The sequence below is a fragment of the Eucalyptus grandis genome, chromosome 7 (assembly GCF_016545825.1).
Source record: "Eucalyptus grandis isolate ANBG69807.140 chromosome 7, ASM1654582v1, whole genome shotgun sequence".
NCBI classification, from domain to species: Eukaryota; Viridiplantae; Streptophyta; class Magnoliopsida; order Myrtales; family Myrtaceae; genus Eucalyptus; species Eucalyptus grandis.
In genome coordinates, this window is record NC_052618.1 from 19,647,005 (window position 1) to 19,664,086 (window position 17,082).

The 17,082-nt window shown below is 39.1% G+C and overlaps 1 protein-coding gene across 3 annotated transcripts; it reads right to left on the reverse strand.

The window, feature by feature from the left end:
- Positions 1-590: 590 nt before the first annotated feature.
- Positions 591-5,279, reverse strand: LOC104452938 (L-type lectin-domain containing receptor kinase IX.1). Of its 3 annotated transcripts, XM_039316758.1 has the most exons (3): positions 5,217-5,279; positions 2,468-2,973; positions 591-1,987 (listed from the first exon to the last, which is right to left on the reverse strand). In XM_039316758.1, exons 2-3 carry the CDS (start codon positions 2,901-2,903, stop codon positions 858-860), a joined length of 1,566 nt encoding a protein of 521 aa, XP_039172692.1. In that variant the 5' UTR covers positions 2,904-2,973; positions 5,217-5,279; the 3' UTR covers positions 591-857. The 3 variants fall into 3 exon arrangements, with proteins under 3 accessions (XP_039172692.1, XP_010065734.2, XP_018732429.2); XM_010067432.3 differs by having other exon boundaries at positions 591-2,973; XM_018876884.2 differs by having other exon boundaries at positions 591-2,983; positions 5,217-5,275.
- Between the last annotated feature and the right edge of the window lie 11,803 nt (positions 5,280-17,082).

Here is a 17,082-nt window from a genome sequence, read left to right on the forward strand (position 1 = left end):
CAGTATCTCCAGAAGGACAACTCCAAAGTTATAGATGTCCAATTCTTTACTTGCCTTGCTGATTTGAATGCATTTAAGACCCTGGAAACCCATGATCTTGCATGTGTATGCCCTCAGTTTTGATTAATTGATTATACCTCATGTCATTGTCACGTGATATATACATCACATAAAATTCATTTTGTTCTCTCACAGCTCATTGCATCGTTCGTAATAGCTGTCATCCTCATTATTTGTCACCACAGTGGCCATCGCAATTACAATAGTCTCTCCATCTATCTCCTTAGAAAGCAGTCAGCCTCCGAGATCACTATTCATTAACCTTTGTTAGTTGATGAATGTCACGATCTTAAATGACCTTTGATTGAGGTTGAATATCTCGATCTGAGTCCTCTTGATTTAAATATACTTCATTTATATAATTTGAAGGCCAAATCCCAAAATTGTTTCACGTATTACTATTCTTTGAGGAAAAGTCTAGTCCCAATCTTTAATCGTGTTAGCATGACAATTGACTTGACATTTTTTCATTATTTAAAGCTAAAGAAATAAAGTTAGGAATTTAAAAATATGAGAAAAGCAAAGCAACGGATGACTAATTAGTAATGACAACCACCGACGCTCGCAGCAATAGTTCCAGGTCGTTAACATTACAGGGAAACAAGATTCTCCGGCTTCGGCTTCCACAGAACAGTCAATTCCGTCCAATATAACAAGCCGCAGCAATAAGCAGCAGTGCTTATATACATGTAATACTTACTGATAGTAGGACACAAAGTTGCAATACATAACCCATAAAAGCAGTGAACTTACTCTGCGTTCGAAAGAAATTCAGAAGAAGCTGAACTTGAAGATTTCTAGGAAGAGCTGGTAAATGCGGACGGTTCAGTACTGTAAGTGCTCGATGGTTCACTGCTTCTGAAGTTGGAGGACGAAATGTGTGACAATTCAGGCGTCGAAGTTGGAGGTGCGATATATGTCGGGATGGGCAACTTTAGTGGGAGAATGGGCGGGGAAGCATCGAAGTTCAAAAAGGCTATTGCCCTGCTTATGGGAGGCCGTTCCTTAGGGTCCGGATGAGCACACCAGAGGCCGACAATCATTAAGCACTCTATTTGTCTTGTGTCGAAATTTTTTCCTAACTTTGGATCCGCTGCATTTAATAACTTTCCAATTCCATAGAGCTCCCAAACCCACTCCACCAGTTGGACTTGGTCTTCTGATGCCCTCAGGTCGATAGCTTTTCGTCCACAGGCTATTTCTAGGAGTACAACTCCAAAGCTGTAGATGTCAGATTCCTTACTTGCCTTGCCTTTGTAGATACATTCAGGGGCCAAATATCCTAGTGTCCCAGCCGATACAGTGGTTTGCGACCCTTTGGCATGGTCAAACATCCGTGCTAGGCCAAAATCGCCCAACTTAGCCTCAAAATGTGCGTCGAGTAGGATATTGCTAGACTTTATATCCCTGTGCACAACGCAGTGTTTCAAATCCTCATGCAAGTATTTCAGCCCCAAGGCGATGCCTTGAGCAATATTGTACCTCCTTTCCCATGTCAGCGGAATTTTATCTTTGAACAAATGAGAGTCTAAGCTACCATTAGCCATGAACTCATACATAAGGAGGAACTCGTTTTTCTCATGACACCAGCCGATGAGCTCCACCAAATTTTTATGCCTGAGATGTCTAATCGTCTTCACTTCAGTGGCATACTCCTTTATGCCTTGTTTGGAATTTGGAGTGATCTTCTTGATGGCGACATGGGATTTTGCATCAGCAAGGTGGCCTTCATACACTTCTCCGAAACCCCCTGCCCCAAGCAACCGACTATTGGCAAAGTTGTTAGTCGCAACAGCCAAGACCTTGTAGGAATACTTCTTGGGTCCCTTTGATTGTTCAAATCCTTCGTCAACCGTCAGAACATCTTCTTCTTCTCCACTATGATCATTTCCATTTCTCGTTAGCTTATAACCATACCAGCCAAATCCTGCAACAAGGATAAGAAACACCAAAGAGATTAAGCCTAAGATATCGCCCTTCACCCATGACTTACTCTTTTTGTCAAGGGTTCGTAGACTAGAGTTAAATTCCCACGAGAAAATTGTATGAGCCTCAAACAACTGCCCTGTTGTTGCCGCGAAACCGAAAACCACCCATTCCGGCAAGTACTTTGTCAGATTGATTGGGTGATAGTAGAGGCTGGTATAATTATCAGCATCATCTCTAAAAACAACACTCAAGTTCATTGCTCTAGAATTGTATGTGACCTGAGCGTGGAGTCGCTGACCAAGGAGTATCTTGTCATTCATCCATGAGACACAAGTATTACTGACAGAAGTCAGGCTATTTACATCAATACCCACATGATAACAGAGCGGATCCCATGGATTTGTTGAATGGTTATAGAAAGTATCAAACTCTACCGCAACAAATGCGGTACTAGAGTTGGTAGAGTTTGGATTTGAACCTGTGAGGCCTAGAAAGCCTCCTTCTGAGCGTTCAGGGATCTGCGATCCACTGGGAGCGAGAAAGAAAACGAATCCATCAGCATGAAGGGGTTTCATACGGGAATTGATAGAGAAAGTAAACTGGCTGACAAAATCTGCCACATTCCCTGTTGAGCTATCCCACAGGTGCATGGGTTGATGATATAATGCTCGGCCAACTATATATATGGGTTCCTCCAATGGCTCACCTATAGTGAGTTGGATGATGGAGTTCAGCACGGAGGCATTGCCCTGAAAAGTTATTCTCTCATCGTTCAATTGAAAAGATGGGAAATTGAAAGAAATGTTGTCAAAGGATTCGGAATTGCCAAATGGAATGCTTAATGAGAGGATGAAGACTGTTTGTACTAGCGCCTCTTTCATCCGAGGCATTCTCACTGAGTCGTGAGCTATCATTGCTCCAAAGATTTAGAGGCTCATCTGCATTCTTTCACTTGCTTCTGTTCGTTGCAGAGAGCACCTGCAGCTGCCAAAATCTGAAAATTTGAGTCATTCGTGAACGATTAAATAGAAATACAAAAGTTAAATGCAGTCTCAGTGATGAAAGAGCTAATTGAAAGAAAATATTTGAGGATGGCCTAAAGACATTTTCGAAATCATTGCGTGCCCTGAAAAGGAATTGGAAGAAGTATGAAATGGGTATTATAATATTATATCCCTGTTATTATCCATAACATTCATCTAGTTGAGAACATAGCAGCTCGCAAATAATTCGACAGTGCTAGGAGTGATGGGAGTCCTAGTTGTTTAGGAGGTGCATTAGGAAACAATGAAGAGTATGATCATCATTGACAAATGCACAAAATTTTGGTGCCAAGATGCACATCAATCGCATAGTATTCCATGGCAAAGCATTATATTTTTTGTTTCTACAAGTATTAGATCAAGCGAGTGACTCTTGACTCAATAAGTCACTTTGAGTTCTGCCTCTCACGTAGCTGAGATCCCATGGAAGCCTAGTGATTCTAATGAATGGATAGACTTGTGAGAAATTTTTGTGGGGTCGGATTGAGAATGAACATTGCGCAACAGCTGAAAATCAGATGTAGCTTAGACCTTTATAAATCAAAGTTTTGTACTAGCTCTTGTTGATCTTAATCAAAATGGGAATTTATCGAACATTCAGTGAAAACTTGGTGTCGGTTTGCTTAATGTCGACACCTCACTCGCTCAAACCAAACTGTAAGTCTCTCTCTGTATTGCCTTGGCTTCAACCTGTTGGGCCTTTTTAAAATCTAAAAAAGCACATCAGGTTCTTTCAGAACCGAAGTTCCTCCACCACGTCACATGAACGGCCTTGACCGCAGCAACTATATATGCTTTCTTTAGCCATGCGACGGCAGCCTCAAACAGTCACAAATTATATCAGTTCAATTGAAACGTCCTTGGGAAGGATGATTTGAGACTACATTGGATTAAAGCATCTAGTGTGGATCTAAATTATGGGGACTTTGTGATGGACTCAAACTAGCTTAGAGCGGTTACATTAGAGATAGAGTTGCGCAATCCATCGCAAAATGTCAATAGTGATTGACATCAACATACAGTACTTGTTTAGGAGTACATGTCGGTTGCTGCTCGTTACATAACTGACACGTGACTGGTGCATCGACTTGATTTTTAAGAGATATAGATAAGGTCTACCAGGCTGCTGCTCGTAACACAACCCCTTGCTAGGTAAGCATTCGCCGATAAATTACCTTGTAGTCTATAGATCACGTGAACTCATATAACCCAAATCATTAATTATATGGTTCTCACCATGGAATCCAGACGATCAATTGATCCGGATGTGCTTGATCTACACGGTCCATGCACCATATATTGTTCTCTCCTTAGCCGGAGATTATGCTATCTAAATTCCGAGTTGGCAACATATGAGCGTGTCTTCCTCACGCTACTGTTTGCAAATCACTCTGTTTATCCTTCTTTTATGCAACTTGCCTTTCGAGCAAATGCAGCAAAAATTCTTTGGTAGTGCTACCCCATAGCAAAAGAAGAAAGAGACGTGTCTGTAGTAAGTCAACGGGAAGTCAGTCTCCTAAGTTAGGATGAAGAACACTACACGCCCTGATCCAACTCCACACTGAGTTGGTTAAGAAACATGCTATTTTGAACATCTTTCTAATCACTTTTCAGTGTTTTTATCTTATGTTTTCTTCCTCCCTTTTTCAGGTTAGAATCAGTGTACGAAGTCGCACCCCACTTGGATGGACTCATCAAAGAGTAACTTACCAGCTTGTCTCTTAGGACCAATTAAAACTACATGTCCTAAAATTCTTCCCATCTAAAATTACCCTTCTTTGCTTCGTCGACTGATAACCGTTTAATCCTTTTTATCGAAAATGTCCAGCGACATATTCCTCTTATTTTTTCACTTAATAAAGCGGGAACTCCATAGGTCCAGAATCCCATCTACCGAGATTCAACCCTCTCTGCCTTTTCTAGTGCCGCCACAAAAGTCGGTGCACAGCACCAAGACGAACGCCGCACTAATGTACAGCGGCAACCGTTAATGGCTACTAGTCGATGGAGAAGAATGATATGAAATTGTTAATGGCTATTTGTTAACACTTAAATGCTACGGAAAGATCTACTAAACATTGTTCAAAATCCTTTGACAAACCAACAAAAATACCATAAAGCTAGGCACACTTGCAGAGAAAGAGAGAGAGAGAGAGAGAGAGAGAGAGAGAGAGAGAGAGAAACCTGGATCTTCGAATGAAAGTTGAGCTAAAGCCAGCCACAAAGCCAGTCAGAAGAAGAAGAGACAGACGGGGACGGTGAAGATGATGTCTCTGTTTTGTCGATTCTATTGGATAAAAGTAGACTTTTAAAAAAGTAGGAGTGTAAAAAAGAACAGTGGCCTCCAAGTCAAGGTCATGCTTTAAAATAATCGGCCTACGTAGGACCAAGCGACATTTTCGTGTGCTCCTCCAATGAAAAACTAAAGAAGAATCCACCAATCAAACAAACCTCAAATGCAAATGTCCTTACTGTGGCCCCACTCACTATTAGGAGTTGGCTTTGATACCACTTGTAACACTTTGGGTCTCCACTGTATACATATTGTCCGCTTTGGACACTAAGTTCTCACAGTTTCATTTTTCTTAGAGCAGCCCATACTATCTTAAGAAAATGTGTATGTACAGTTAGAGAGACCCAAGCCTTATAACCCAACCTAGAACTCCTTCCCTAAGTGATATGGGACAAGAGATGCACCCCCACCCTGCTCACGTCCGGGGACCGAGGCGCAGATGCACTGCCATCCCTCCTCCTCGCACACCGCCGTTTGAGCCGTCACGGCAAAAATCTAGAAGCATAATCAGCAGACATGAAGATCTACGAGGGACATTGATGTATGTATGGTATCTAACGTGTTTGTTTTGGACCTAGATAAAAAATTAAAGGTACTTTTTCTCGTTAAAGTTTAAAATATAATTTGAATTCCAGAAAATCTTGAAAATATTATATATAAATCAATGTCAATTTATGAGTATTTCAGAAGATTTAGAAGTGTAGAGAGTCAAAATGCATAAGTCACGAAACTTAGATTACACAAAAAGTAAAAAAAAAAAAAGAAGAAGTGAAAAACCAAGCAAAATAGACCCGCTAGAACAATATGTTATAGCGACCAAGTGGTGGCAAAGAGAATAGAAGTTGGCCTTGAAGGTGATCTGCAGTAACAAAAATCTTGTCGCTCGTTTAAGAGGAAACCTTTAATGGTGAAGCTTATGTTTTTGTGGCGAAAGTTCATCTTTAGGTATGGAAAATGCATATTTCATTGCTAAAGCTTGGTTGTCTCAAGATGAAAACCTTGTTCATCACTAAATACTTGACTTATGCCGACGGAATTCCATTGCTAAAGGTCCTCTCTTTAGCGGGGCCTTATAGCTCTGATACTTCCCAGTAACTCGAATTGTTAATTGGACTTTTTAAATTCGCGTTCTAATTGACAAAATTGGTTTTGGACTTCTAGTTTAAAATTTAGTCTCTGAAATGATAACATGGATATTCCGAAAAAATGAGCTGATATGTTGAGACATGCATCTTTATGGGAAGGTCCGTGGCCAAGTCTCACCGCTAAGGACACTTTGTTGCTTCTCTGATAGAAGAAGGCCTGAGCTCATAATCTAAATGAGCACACCAAGTTATGGCTATAACTATCACCTAGGGGGGGTGAATAGGTGATTTTGTGAAAAATGAAAGAATTTAAATAAATATTGCAGTGAGACGACTTTTGATGAAGTGGTTAGATTTTACCAGTCTATAATTCTCACAATTAATAAAGAGAGTAAGGGATAGAGAATTGGGCACAAAAGTTTATAATGGTTCGGATTTTGCAAGCTTACGTCTACTCTCTTGTGTTTGGCTAGAATTCACTAATAAGAACCGACTTGAGGTTACAAGTCCTAAGCTATAAATACTCAAGTATGTGTGAACAGCTCCTTGCACTCTCAGCCTCTAAAGGGTTATATAGTATCGCTAAGCAAAGACGAATGTGTGAGATCACAAGCACACTCTTCAAACTCTCGGAATTAAAAGTTTCAAATCTCATGAATGCGATATCTATTTCATTTAGCTTCGAAATCTCCTCTTATACTCCTCCTAATCCAAGTAGATCGTTGGATGTATCTTCAGGAGGACTTATCTAGCCAATCTATCCGTTGCCTGGATCTAGTTGAGAAGATTTGATGGCTTTAGGATCGTCAAGATTCATGCTTCCCATTATTTTTGTCGCCCATACAATAGATGGGATTTCCAAAAAGTTGAGTGTTTATGAATGGAAATAATGTTTTGCCTTTAGAAAGAAATCTGAGGAAAGTTGAATCCTTGAAGGATATTTGCAAGACTTTTCTTTTAAAACTCTTTATAAATATAGCAAGGAGTTAAGTCAATTTGCCATTGGCTATTGCAGGGGTGATTTATTCATTCCTATATGATTGGTAAAATATATAATAAAGGAAGTAATGGAGCCATGATTCTAACTCGGATTGATAATGTTTGATCATATCCTATCAGACTTTCTACCTAAAAATATTTTTTATCAGAAACAAAGTCTCTAAGTTTTGTCAATCATCAAAACAACTTAGGGAATGTTTTCTCAACAATCTTTTCTTTTTTGATGATGACAAAACTTACACAAGTAGAATTTTTAAAAAAAAATTATGAAACTTAAATAGCTCTTGAAAAAGCCGATTTTAAAATGAGATGCGGTTAAATTATAAGAATATTTGCATTGAAAGAATTTTAATGAAATTCTTATAGATAATACTCAGTATCAAAAGATAAGAAAAATTTAACCATTCCTCCTTGATTTTGCAATGCTCAGAGTCTTTAAGATATTATAGAAAGGTTGTTTGTTAAATTTGCAACCTCAATTACCTCAAATCAATTACCTCAATTATGTTGGTCCACCTTCTCCCCCTTTTTGTCATTAATAAAAAAAATACTAAATAAAGCATAATATCATAAGCAACTCATAGTACAAAGGTTAGTCCAAAAGGTGCAAACAACAAACCTCAAACATTACATACTAAATGACAAAAAAGTACAAACTTTGAAAAATAAATCAAGCCAGAAGATTAGTTGGAGGAGGATGGTTGGATTAGATCAGTGCCTAGATTAGGAACTTGAGTAGGAGCTAGAGAAGGAACCTTATGTTCTAGTGGCACTTGAACAAGAACATAGAACTGCATGTGATCCAAGGTACGCTCCATGTTTATCATTATGGCTTTTAAAGCTTCAACTTGTGCTTTGAGAAATATTTTTGAGTTGTTCAATTCTTTTTCCATCCTATCCTTCTGCTCCATCATTCTGAGTAAGGTCTGCAGAAATAGGCTATCTTCAATGCTATCAACAATGGGAATTCTTGATGGATTAGCCTCTAGCCCTAGTTTCATCTCCATATCGATGTCCTGTTGCCTCTGTTTATTAGCACCAAACTCCCCCTCAACATTTGCAATGCCTTTCCCTTTATCCTGCACAACCGGATTAGAAGTATGAGCAAGGTCTGTAATTTGCTCACCAATGATGCCATGAGTTGTAGTAGCAGTGACTTCTTTAGCAGTAGATTCGGTAAATGGAATAGTTGTCACTCAAACTTCCTGAGTTTCTAGGACATCGTGAAGAACTCCAGTCATGTCAACAATTTCATCAAGAATGGAAACAGGGTCTACAACAGGTGTATTAGGAACAACATCTGAAGGCAAAGATATGTCTTGATGTATGTCCTAAGAGTTAGGTACTTCTTGACTTTCTTGAGCCTTTTCAGCACCAGCGATTTCTTCTTTGTCAGCCTCATCAGGAAACTCAATAGGAATGTTTTCTACTGTGCCTTATGCATGACCAAGCGCCCCTTTAGTGAGTACCATAACTCCAGAGGAATCAGCTTCAGCAGTGCCTATATGAGAGGCAAGATCCTGTTCTCCAATAGTAATTTGTTCTTGAATTGGTTCTTGGTGCTCGGTGTTTGTTTTGTCCAAAATAGTCTCCTGATGTTCATCAGTATTGTTGCCACCTTCTGGATCATAAGTGAGATCAACATCCATCATACTATCTTGATCATCAGTTTGTCTAAGTGGATCCTCACATCCTTTTGTTGTTGTTCTACAATAGTAATATCCTCTGTCTGCTCTATAGCCACTCCTGTTCCTATTTCCACTTTGGCTTCATTCTCTTCTTCAGCATCATCATCGGTATCAGGTTGATATGCATGGATGATATCATCCAAATCTACTGTTTCTTCTTCAGAGTCAGTTAACATTTCTTCATTGAGCCTTTGCAAGAAGGCTCAAGAGATTTGTCTCTTTTTAGTAATATTTCTTCTCTTCGTTGGGTGATTAACTATCTCTAACACAAATTCTTCTGTATTGATTCTCAGAAGTTTCCGTTTCGTATTCTTCCAACCTTTAGTGGTATGCCTGAAACTCATCTTCTGCATCATCTGTTCATCTATCTTGATCAAAGGTAATTGATATTTGCTCAATTTTCTTCAGATCTTGATGTCTAATTCACAAAAAATCTTTGTGATCAGACAACCATAAGGCAATTGCCCCTTGCTTTTCAATACGGTTCTATATATGTGTAGAATAACAAGGTGAGCAATTAAAAAAGAGAGACCATTTAAGATGACCCACATTAACTTGGTTTCATATCGGGAAATATCCATTGTGGAAGATCTTTTTGGTCTTAGATAGTTAATTATAATCTTATGAAGTACAATTTGTCTTAATGGAAACAATTGATAAGAGACATGAGATTTGTCATCTATGGTAAAGTCAGGAATACCAAAGAGTTGTCTATACGCAACATCAGGATCAATGTCTATCGACTTGAATTCAAAAAAATTGACCCCCATCAATTTTGCTAGATCCCATGCTTGAATCAAATATGATTAAACGCTTTAAACTTAATAGTATCTACTGAGTAAAATGAAAGTGTGGAATGAAAAGTATGTAGGATATTCAATGACACACAAGGTAGTTAGTAATCGATCATCAAAGAACTGCTTAAGATGGATATCAGCAAACTGAAATTAAGTAATACTAACTGCAATTAGCATTAAACTAATTTACCCTAATCCACTATTAGGAAGTTAACTCATTGTTTTTTGACGGTGATAGCGGTGACGCTGGCGTGACGATGTTGAGAATACGGCGTTCTCGGCTCGAACGGCGGTAGTTTGGGCATTGAAGCCCATGGCCACCATGAAGGAAATGAAGAAAATGAAGAAGGAGGAAAGGTCGAGGAGAATGAAAGCAAAGGAAAATGATGAAGGGGAAGTGGGCTACTTCAGCGGGGGAGAGAAGAAGAATAAGGGATTTTCCCTAAGTTTTCCTTCCAAAACACCCATCACCTTCACCAACTCCTCCCTAAAACCTTACATGCCAAGTCTTTTGTCCCAAAATATCTCCTTATCCCATTTTTCTTTTAAAACCAAAATCTTGGCCAACAAATCACCATTTTGCCATTGGATCTGTCTTTTCCTTTTCCAGTCTCCAATTTTTTATTCGATTATTTCTTTTCCAATTTTTTTGAAATTGTTGATAATTTGACAGACAATGAGACCACGTCCAATAATTTAATCTCAAAACCCTCAAAAATTCAATACTCAAAATTGAATTAAATTTCATGATTAAACTATCGGGTGGCTTTTAGGAATTCTCACGAGGTTGACTTGTGATTGATAATTTTCGATCTACGTTTGTGCCTCTTTAAATCATGAACGACCTCAATTATTATGTAATAACGAGGGTTCAATTACATACCCTAAATATAAAATCAATGGAAAAAAATCAGTTTATTGTCGTTCAATGCGAATATCATAATTATGTAAATTACTCACGAACTGACTACGTACTAGTGTCATCCCAAAATTTGGCCCTATTTCGAAATATATGAAATGGTTATTTCATCGACGCACTATGGTTATTTTACTCTGAACTGATCACTCACGAATTAACTAATCCATTGGGTAAGGCCGTAAAAGGGTTAAAACGCAAAAGACTAGAGAATTCGATCGGAAATCGACCGCTCGACCACAAGGATCGACAAGGGTCATACTACATTGTATAAATCAATTAGCGGACGGATATAAATTGATTCGACTAAAGTACATAGTTGGTTTGCAGGTGATTCCGCACAATTACGATATTTTTGTCGAACAACAATATACCAGTTTTCTATTGATATTATATTCAGGGTATGTAATTGAACTCTTGCGATTACATGACAACCGAGGGTCGTTCACGATTCAAAGATGTACAAATGTGGATTGAAAATTATCGACGACGGGTCAACCGTGCGAGAACCCCTAAAAGCCACCCGATAGATTAGGTTGTACTAAAGTCGCATTCGATCGATTTTAACCTTGAAATTTAATTCAATTTTGGGTATCGAATTTTCGAGGGTTTTATATTTAATTATTGGATGTCGTCTCATCGTCCGTCGAATTAGCGGCGAGCCCGAAATTTCAGAAAAAGAAATTATCAGATAAAAAATCAGAGATTGGAAGAAAAAGAAAAATGATAACATTATTATTATTATTATTATTTTCTCTCTCATTTTCTTTCTCTCTCCTCTTTCACCTCTCCTTCACACTTCCTCCTCCTTTGGCCAAAATTTCTTTCCTCCCTCTTCTTTTCTCTTTCTTCTCTCTCTCTCTCTCTCTCTCTCCCTCTCTCTCTCTCCCTCACGTTTTCTTTCCCCCTCTTTCGCACGCAATTTCCACCCCCTTTTTCTCTTCTCTTTCTTCTCCCTTTCTTCTTTTTCTCCCTATCTCTCCCACTTTTCCACCCCCTCACTTACGCCAACCCTTTTGCCGCAATTTCCCCCTTAACTTCCCCTCCATTACTTTATTGTTTCTCTCTCCTCTTCCCCACTTTCTCCTCTCCACAACATCCCTTCCCTTCTTCTTCTTTTTTTCTCTCCCTTTTCTCTTTCTCTTCTCCCCCTCATGCATTCTCCCTTCTACAGTAGCACCCCCATCTTTTTTCACCTCCATTTATTTGCTTTTATTTTCTCTAACTTCATCATCTACTAGTCTCACCACCATCTTCCATTTCCACCACCACCGCGCCACCATTGTCCTCACCGTTGCACACCATCCGCTCAAGCCAAGCACCCTTGGCCTTGAGCTCAACTTCAACAAACCGTCGCCGTTCAAGTTGTGAGCCTCGTGATTTCGGCGTTGTCATGCCGCCATCGCCGGGAGTTCTTCAATCCACAAATTAATTGAGTTAATTTCCCTAAATTTTAGTTAGGGGCTAACTATACTTGTTTAGGAGATTGGTTTAGGTTAGCTTAAGTAGAGGTTAATGATAATCTATAATAGTTGGATTAGTATTATAATGGGTTAATTTTAGTCAAACTAGGGAGATTTGCACCATTAAGAATGGGTTGTTCGAAAATAGGGGCCGTTCTTTGGAATTGGTTCCTGGATGCTTGCCATTTGTAAATTTTGTAGGTCGAGATTAATTGCGGGTTGGGAGCTGACATCTTCTAGAAAAATGTTTTAGACATCCTTAGCTACAACATATATTTTTCTCAAGATTTTTCGGGACTCGGAAGCAGGAGATATCAGCTCTGTCGTTTTCAAACAAAACTTCAGTTTTAGCTGGAACTAGTGACCTTTTAGGATTCTAAGGGTTTTTATCAACTCTTGGAGTCCGAATTTAAAAAAAAATTCCTCACAAAAATTGCTTATAGTTTAATATACTCAAATTTCAAATCAAACGAACATGTTTTGACCTCAAGCCAAACTGATTTAAGAAAACTGACTTTCTGGAAACAAACCCAATTTTAGTAATAGATTGAGCGATTTACTGGGCCGAATCTAAAAGGATCTGGATTTAGATGTCTTCATGAATTTTTTTAATTTTTAATTTTTTATGTTTCCTCTTCAACATGTTCAAATTTTAGAATTTTTCAAAGTCAATTGATTAGATTTCTGGAGTGAAAACCGAAGACATGCAAGTATATTGTGTTTGCTGGTTAAGGCCAGTAGAGTTTGTAATTAATTATAATGCTTTGCTTGCTTGAATTTTTATATGTGGTGATGTGATTGAATTATGCAACCGATTGATGAATTATAATGCATAAATGATATAAATATCCGTCACAAGCCTTTGGAGCCGGACGATGCTCCTTCGGGGATGTCCTAAGTCAATGGATGTTGGTCACAGTGGATGTTGGACCGATGCTCCTAATTGGAATGCCGTCTAGATGTAGACATTGCCGTGCTCGATGGTGTGAGATGATGCCCAGTCAGGCTAGAAGAGCGCCAACTGTTGAGTTGGCCGTGATTGGTGGGTCGAAGTTCGTTGAGGCTTATGAACGATGGAAATTGAGGGACCTAATTAGGAGACAGAATTGTGTAGTGCGGTATGGAACGTATCATAATAATTTATTCTGGTAGTTGGGGGCCCGTATGATTGTGATGATATGTACGCCCATGCATATGTATATATGTGTGTGTCTATATAAATGGGAAATGCTCCTATGATATATGATATATGATCTTGATACAGTTATGTACGTTTTGATTGATACTGACATGCAGGAAAGTGCTAGTGTTACTGGAACTATGGGAAATATGGTTAGGATGCATGTGGGTATACTTTTCTTCTAATTGAGATTTAGGGGATGGACTCGCTGAGATGTTGTTTCACCCTGTTGTGGGCTAAATTCTTCAGGTCCCTAGATAGAAAATTATTAAGCCAAATGCAGAAGATTGCAGGAGGTGGGGTATGAGTTTTTTTTTTTTTTTTTTTGTAGCCTTTTCCAGATGTTGACGGGTCTTCTGTCTGATTTGGATAATGGGTGACAACTCACCCAAGACTATCAAAAAGTCTAGTAGGGTCATAGGGAGGGACTTGATCCCATGGATGAGGAGCTCGGAACGTAGATAGCCTAGAAGCTCTTATTTTTTATATAGACCCATGTTATGTTAGACTTTTATGTACATAAACACTATTGTAAAAACATGTGTGTTCTATGAATATATAATCCTATGTTTGCTATCCCATTTTTGTGTTGTTTGGAGGTTATTATTACGTTTCCGCTTACACAATAAGATGAATGGGTTGGCAACAATTCCTAAGATGTTGCAAATTTTTAATCAACCATTAAGGAATGGGCATGGGCTCGAGGTTTGGGTTGTGACAGTACTTCCGTTGAATTGACTTATATCCGATCACTAATTGACTTATAATAATATAATATTGATCCTTGTCGATCCTTATGGTCAAGCTATCGATCCTTGATCTAATTCTCGGATTTTTCGCGTTTTAACTCTTTACAGCATCGCCCAATAGATTAGTTAACTTATGAGTGATCAGTTCAGAATAAAATAACCATAAGTGTATCAATGAAATAATCATTTCATATATTTTGCAATAGAGTCAAATTTCGGAATATCACAATTCTTCCTTTCTTACAAAAATTTCTTCCTTGAAATATGAACTGTTACAATTCTTCAACAAAAATGTGAGGGTGTTGATGCCTCATTGACTCTTCGCTTTCCCATGTGGCTCCCTCCATTCCATGGTATCGCTAGATCACTTTGACTAGGGGAATCATCTTGTTACGTATTACTTGCTCTTTTTGATCCACTATCCAAACCAGTCTCTCCACGTACAACACTCTGTCGTCATCATCTATTTCCTCGAAATTTAACACGTGGGTCAGATTAGGCTTATACTTCCTTAGCATAGATATGTGAAAGACACCATGCACTTAAGCAAGTCTTGGTGACAATACGAGATGATATGCCAAAGTCTCAATCCGTTCCAAAATCTCGAAGGGACCAACGTATCTCAGGCTCAACTTTCCTTTCTTGCCAAAATGCGAAGTACCTCATATCGATGATACCTTGAGAAAAACGTGCTCACCTACTTGAAACTCCAAACGTCTACATCGTTTATCTACATAGCTCTTCTGATGGCTTAGGGTGGTCTTAAGCTTTTCTCAAATGGCTTTGACGGCATCCACTAACTACTGAACCAACTTAGGACTTGTAATCTTGCATTCTCCTATTTTGTCCCAACGGACAAGGAGTTCTGTAGGCCTTACCATACAATGCTTCAAAAGACACCATCTTGATGCTTTGCTAATAGTTGTTATTGTAAGCGAACTCAACTAGATGAAACTATTCCTCCCAACTTCCTTTGAAGTCCAATATGCAAGCTTGCCGCATATCCTTGAGCGTTTGAATAGTCCTTTTAGACTGGCCATCTATCTATGGATGATAGGCGGTGTTGTATTGCAGCTTCGTTCCCAAAACAGTTTGTAGAATTTTCCAAAAAGCTACCGTAAACTTTAGGTCTTGATCTGATGTGATCTTCACTAGCACTCCACGAGGACAAACTATTTATCCCACGTACAACTCAGCATATCTGTCTAGAGCAAAGTGCTTTTATACAACGATTAAGTGCACAAATTTTGTCAACCTATCAACCATAACCTGTTGACACATAAATTTTACAATTCTATTTAGGACTTAATTGTGTAATAAATTAGGAATTAGTCACTAAAAAAATAAATATAAAAGAGAAAAATAAAACGTGGAAGGGGCCAAGCCGGATTTGGCTTTGGCCTTGCCCATGCCACCTTCTCCCTCCTCCACCTTCGCATGAAACCCAAGAGAATCAGCAATAGAGGCAAGGAGGGAGGAGCTCGGGGAGAAAAAAAAACCGTGAGAGAGCAGGAGCAACAAAAGAGAGAGAGCAGAGAGAATGGAGTAGAAGAGAGAGGAGGGAGCTCAAGGGAAGAACGGAAGACTGCAAAGAAAAGAGAAAACCGAGAGGGAAAAGAAAAAAAGAAGGAGAAAACTAGAGAGAGAAAGAAACCGAGGGAGGGGGGCAGGATTCGAGGAGGGAGGCCCTATTGTCAACATCGCCCAATGTCGTTTGAGTTGCCGCCCTCCGAGCCCGAAGACGTTCAAGCCACCGTCGTTCGACCCCTTGCACTCGACGCCACTGCTGCCAATGCCAACAGCCTCAGCACCCGCCGCTACTACTCCTGACGCCAAGCTAGTTGAGACCAGAGGGAGTGGGAGGATGAACTTGATATAGCTAGTATAAGTACCTAGAGGGGGGTGAATATGTATATAAAATATTTTTCTCGATAATTCCATAATATTAGACAGTTGATAGATTTGAGTTGAGACAAACAATAATCAACGTAAGACTGAGAGAAGGAAAGAGAAAATTAAACACGCAGATTATAGTGGTTCGGCTTATTTCAAGCCTAGGTCCACTCTTCTGCACTGACAGCCTATTGGCTGGATTCCACTATGAACAAAGAGATGTTACAGCGTTGATCTTCCTTGATTTCTCAGTGTAGATGATCTACCACACTCGCTCAAGGTCTCACTAAGTATAAACACTCTCTGTGTATACAATTTCGCTTATAATGTATCGACTAATAATCGAGGTGCTTCAGACTCTGGAATTTCTCTATCGATCAGCTTCTAAAGTAACTAGAACGTCTTCCTTTTATACTCCTTTATGCCATCATACCCGTTAGCACTTACCAAAGGAATTCCTCCAATCTACCCGTTGGACGGAATCAATTAAGAAGATCATTCGAGCTATTAAAGGAACCTGACGATAGCCCATCAATTATGTTCGCCCATACAATTAGGATCTTGGTTTCCAAGAATAGAACATTCCAAGAATATTTCGTCGACCATCGGTTTTCAAACGATCTAGATTACGTATAAAAGAATCCGTTATTTTCTTTATCCAGCCAAGAGATCTTCTCCAGGATGATGGGACTAAATCCTCGACCAAATACTTCGGTTCTGGATTTCTTTCGACACTGGATTAGAGAAACTGTCAATGAGAATAGTCTTGAGTCTTGAGTCTTGAGTGCTGAGTCCGGTGATCCGAAAGTCTTGACGGACCGGTCTGCAAATATCCAGACTAGACCGGATAGAAATGTTTTGTCGACTTCAAAATATTCTGGAAAGATTTCTCCAACAATCTCCCCCTTTTTGATGGTGACAAAACTTTCCTGTAGATTTAAACAACTTTGACCTGCAAAAAAATTTCTCAAGCAATATGGCTTTCTC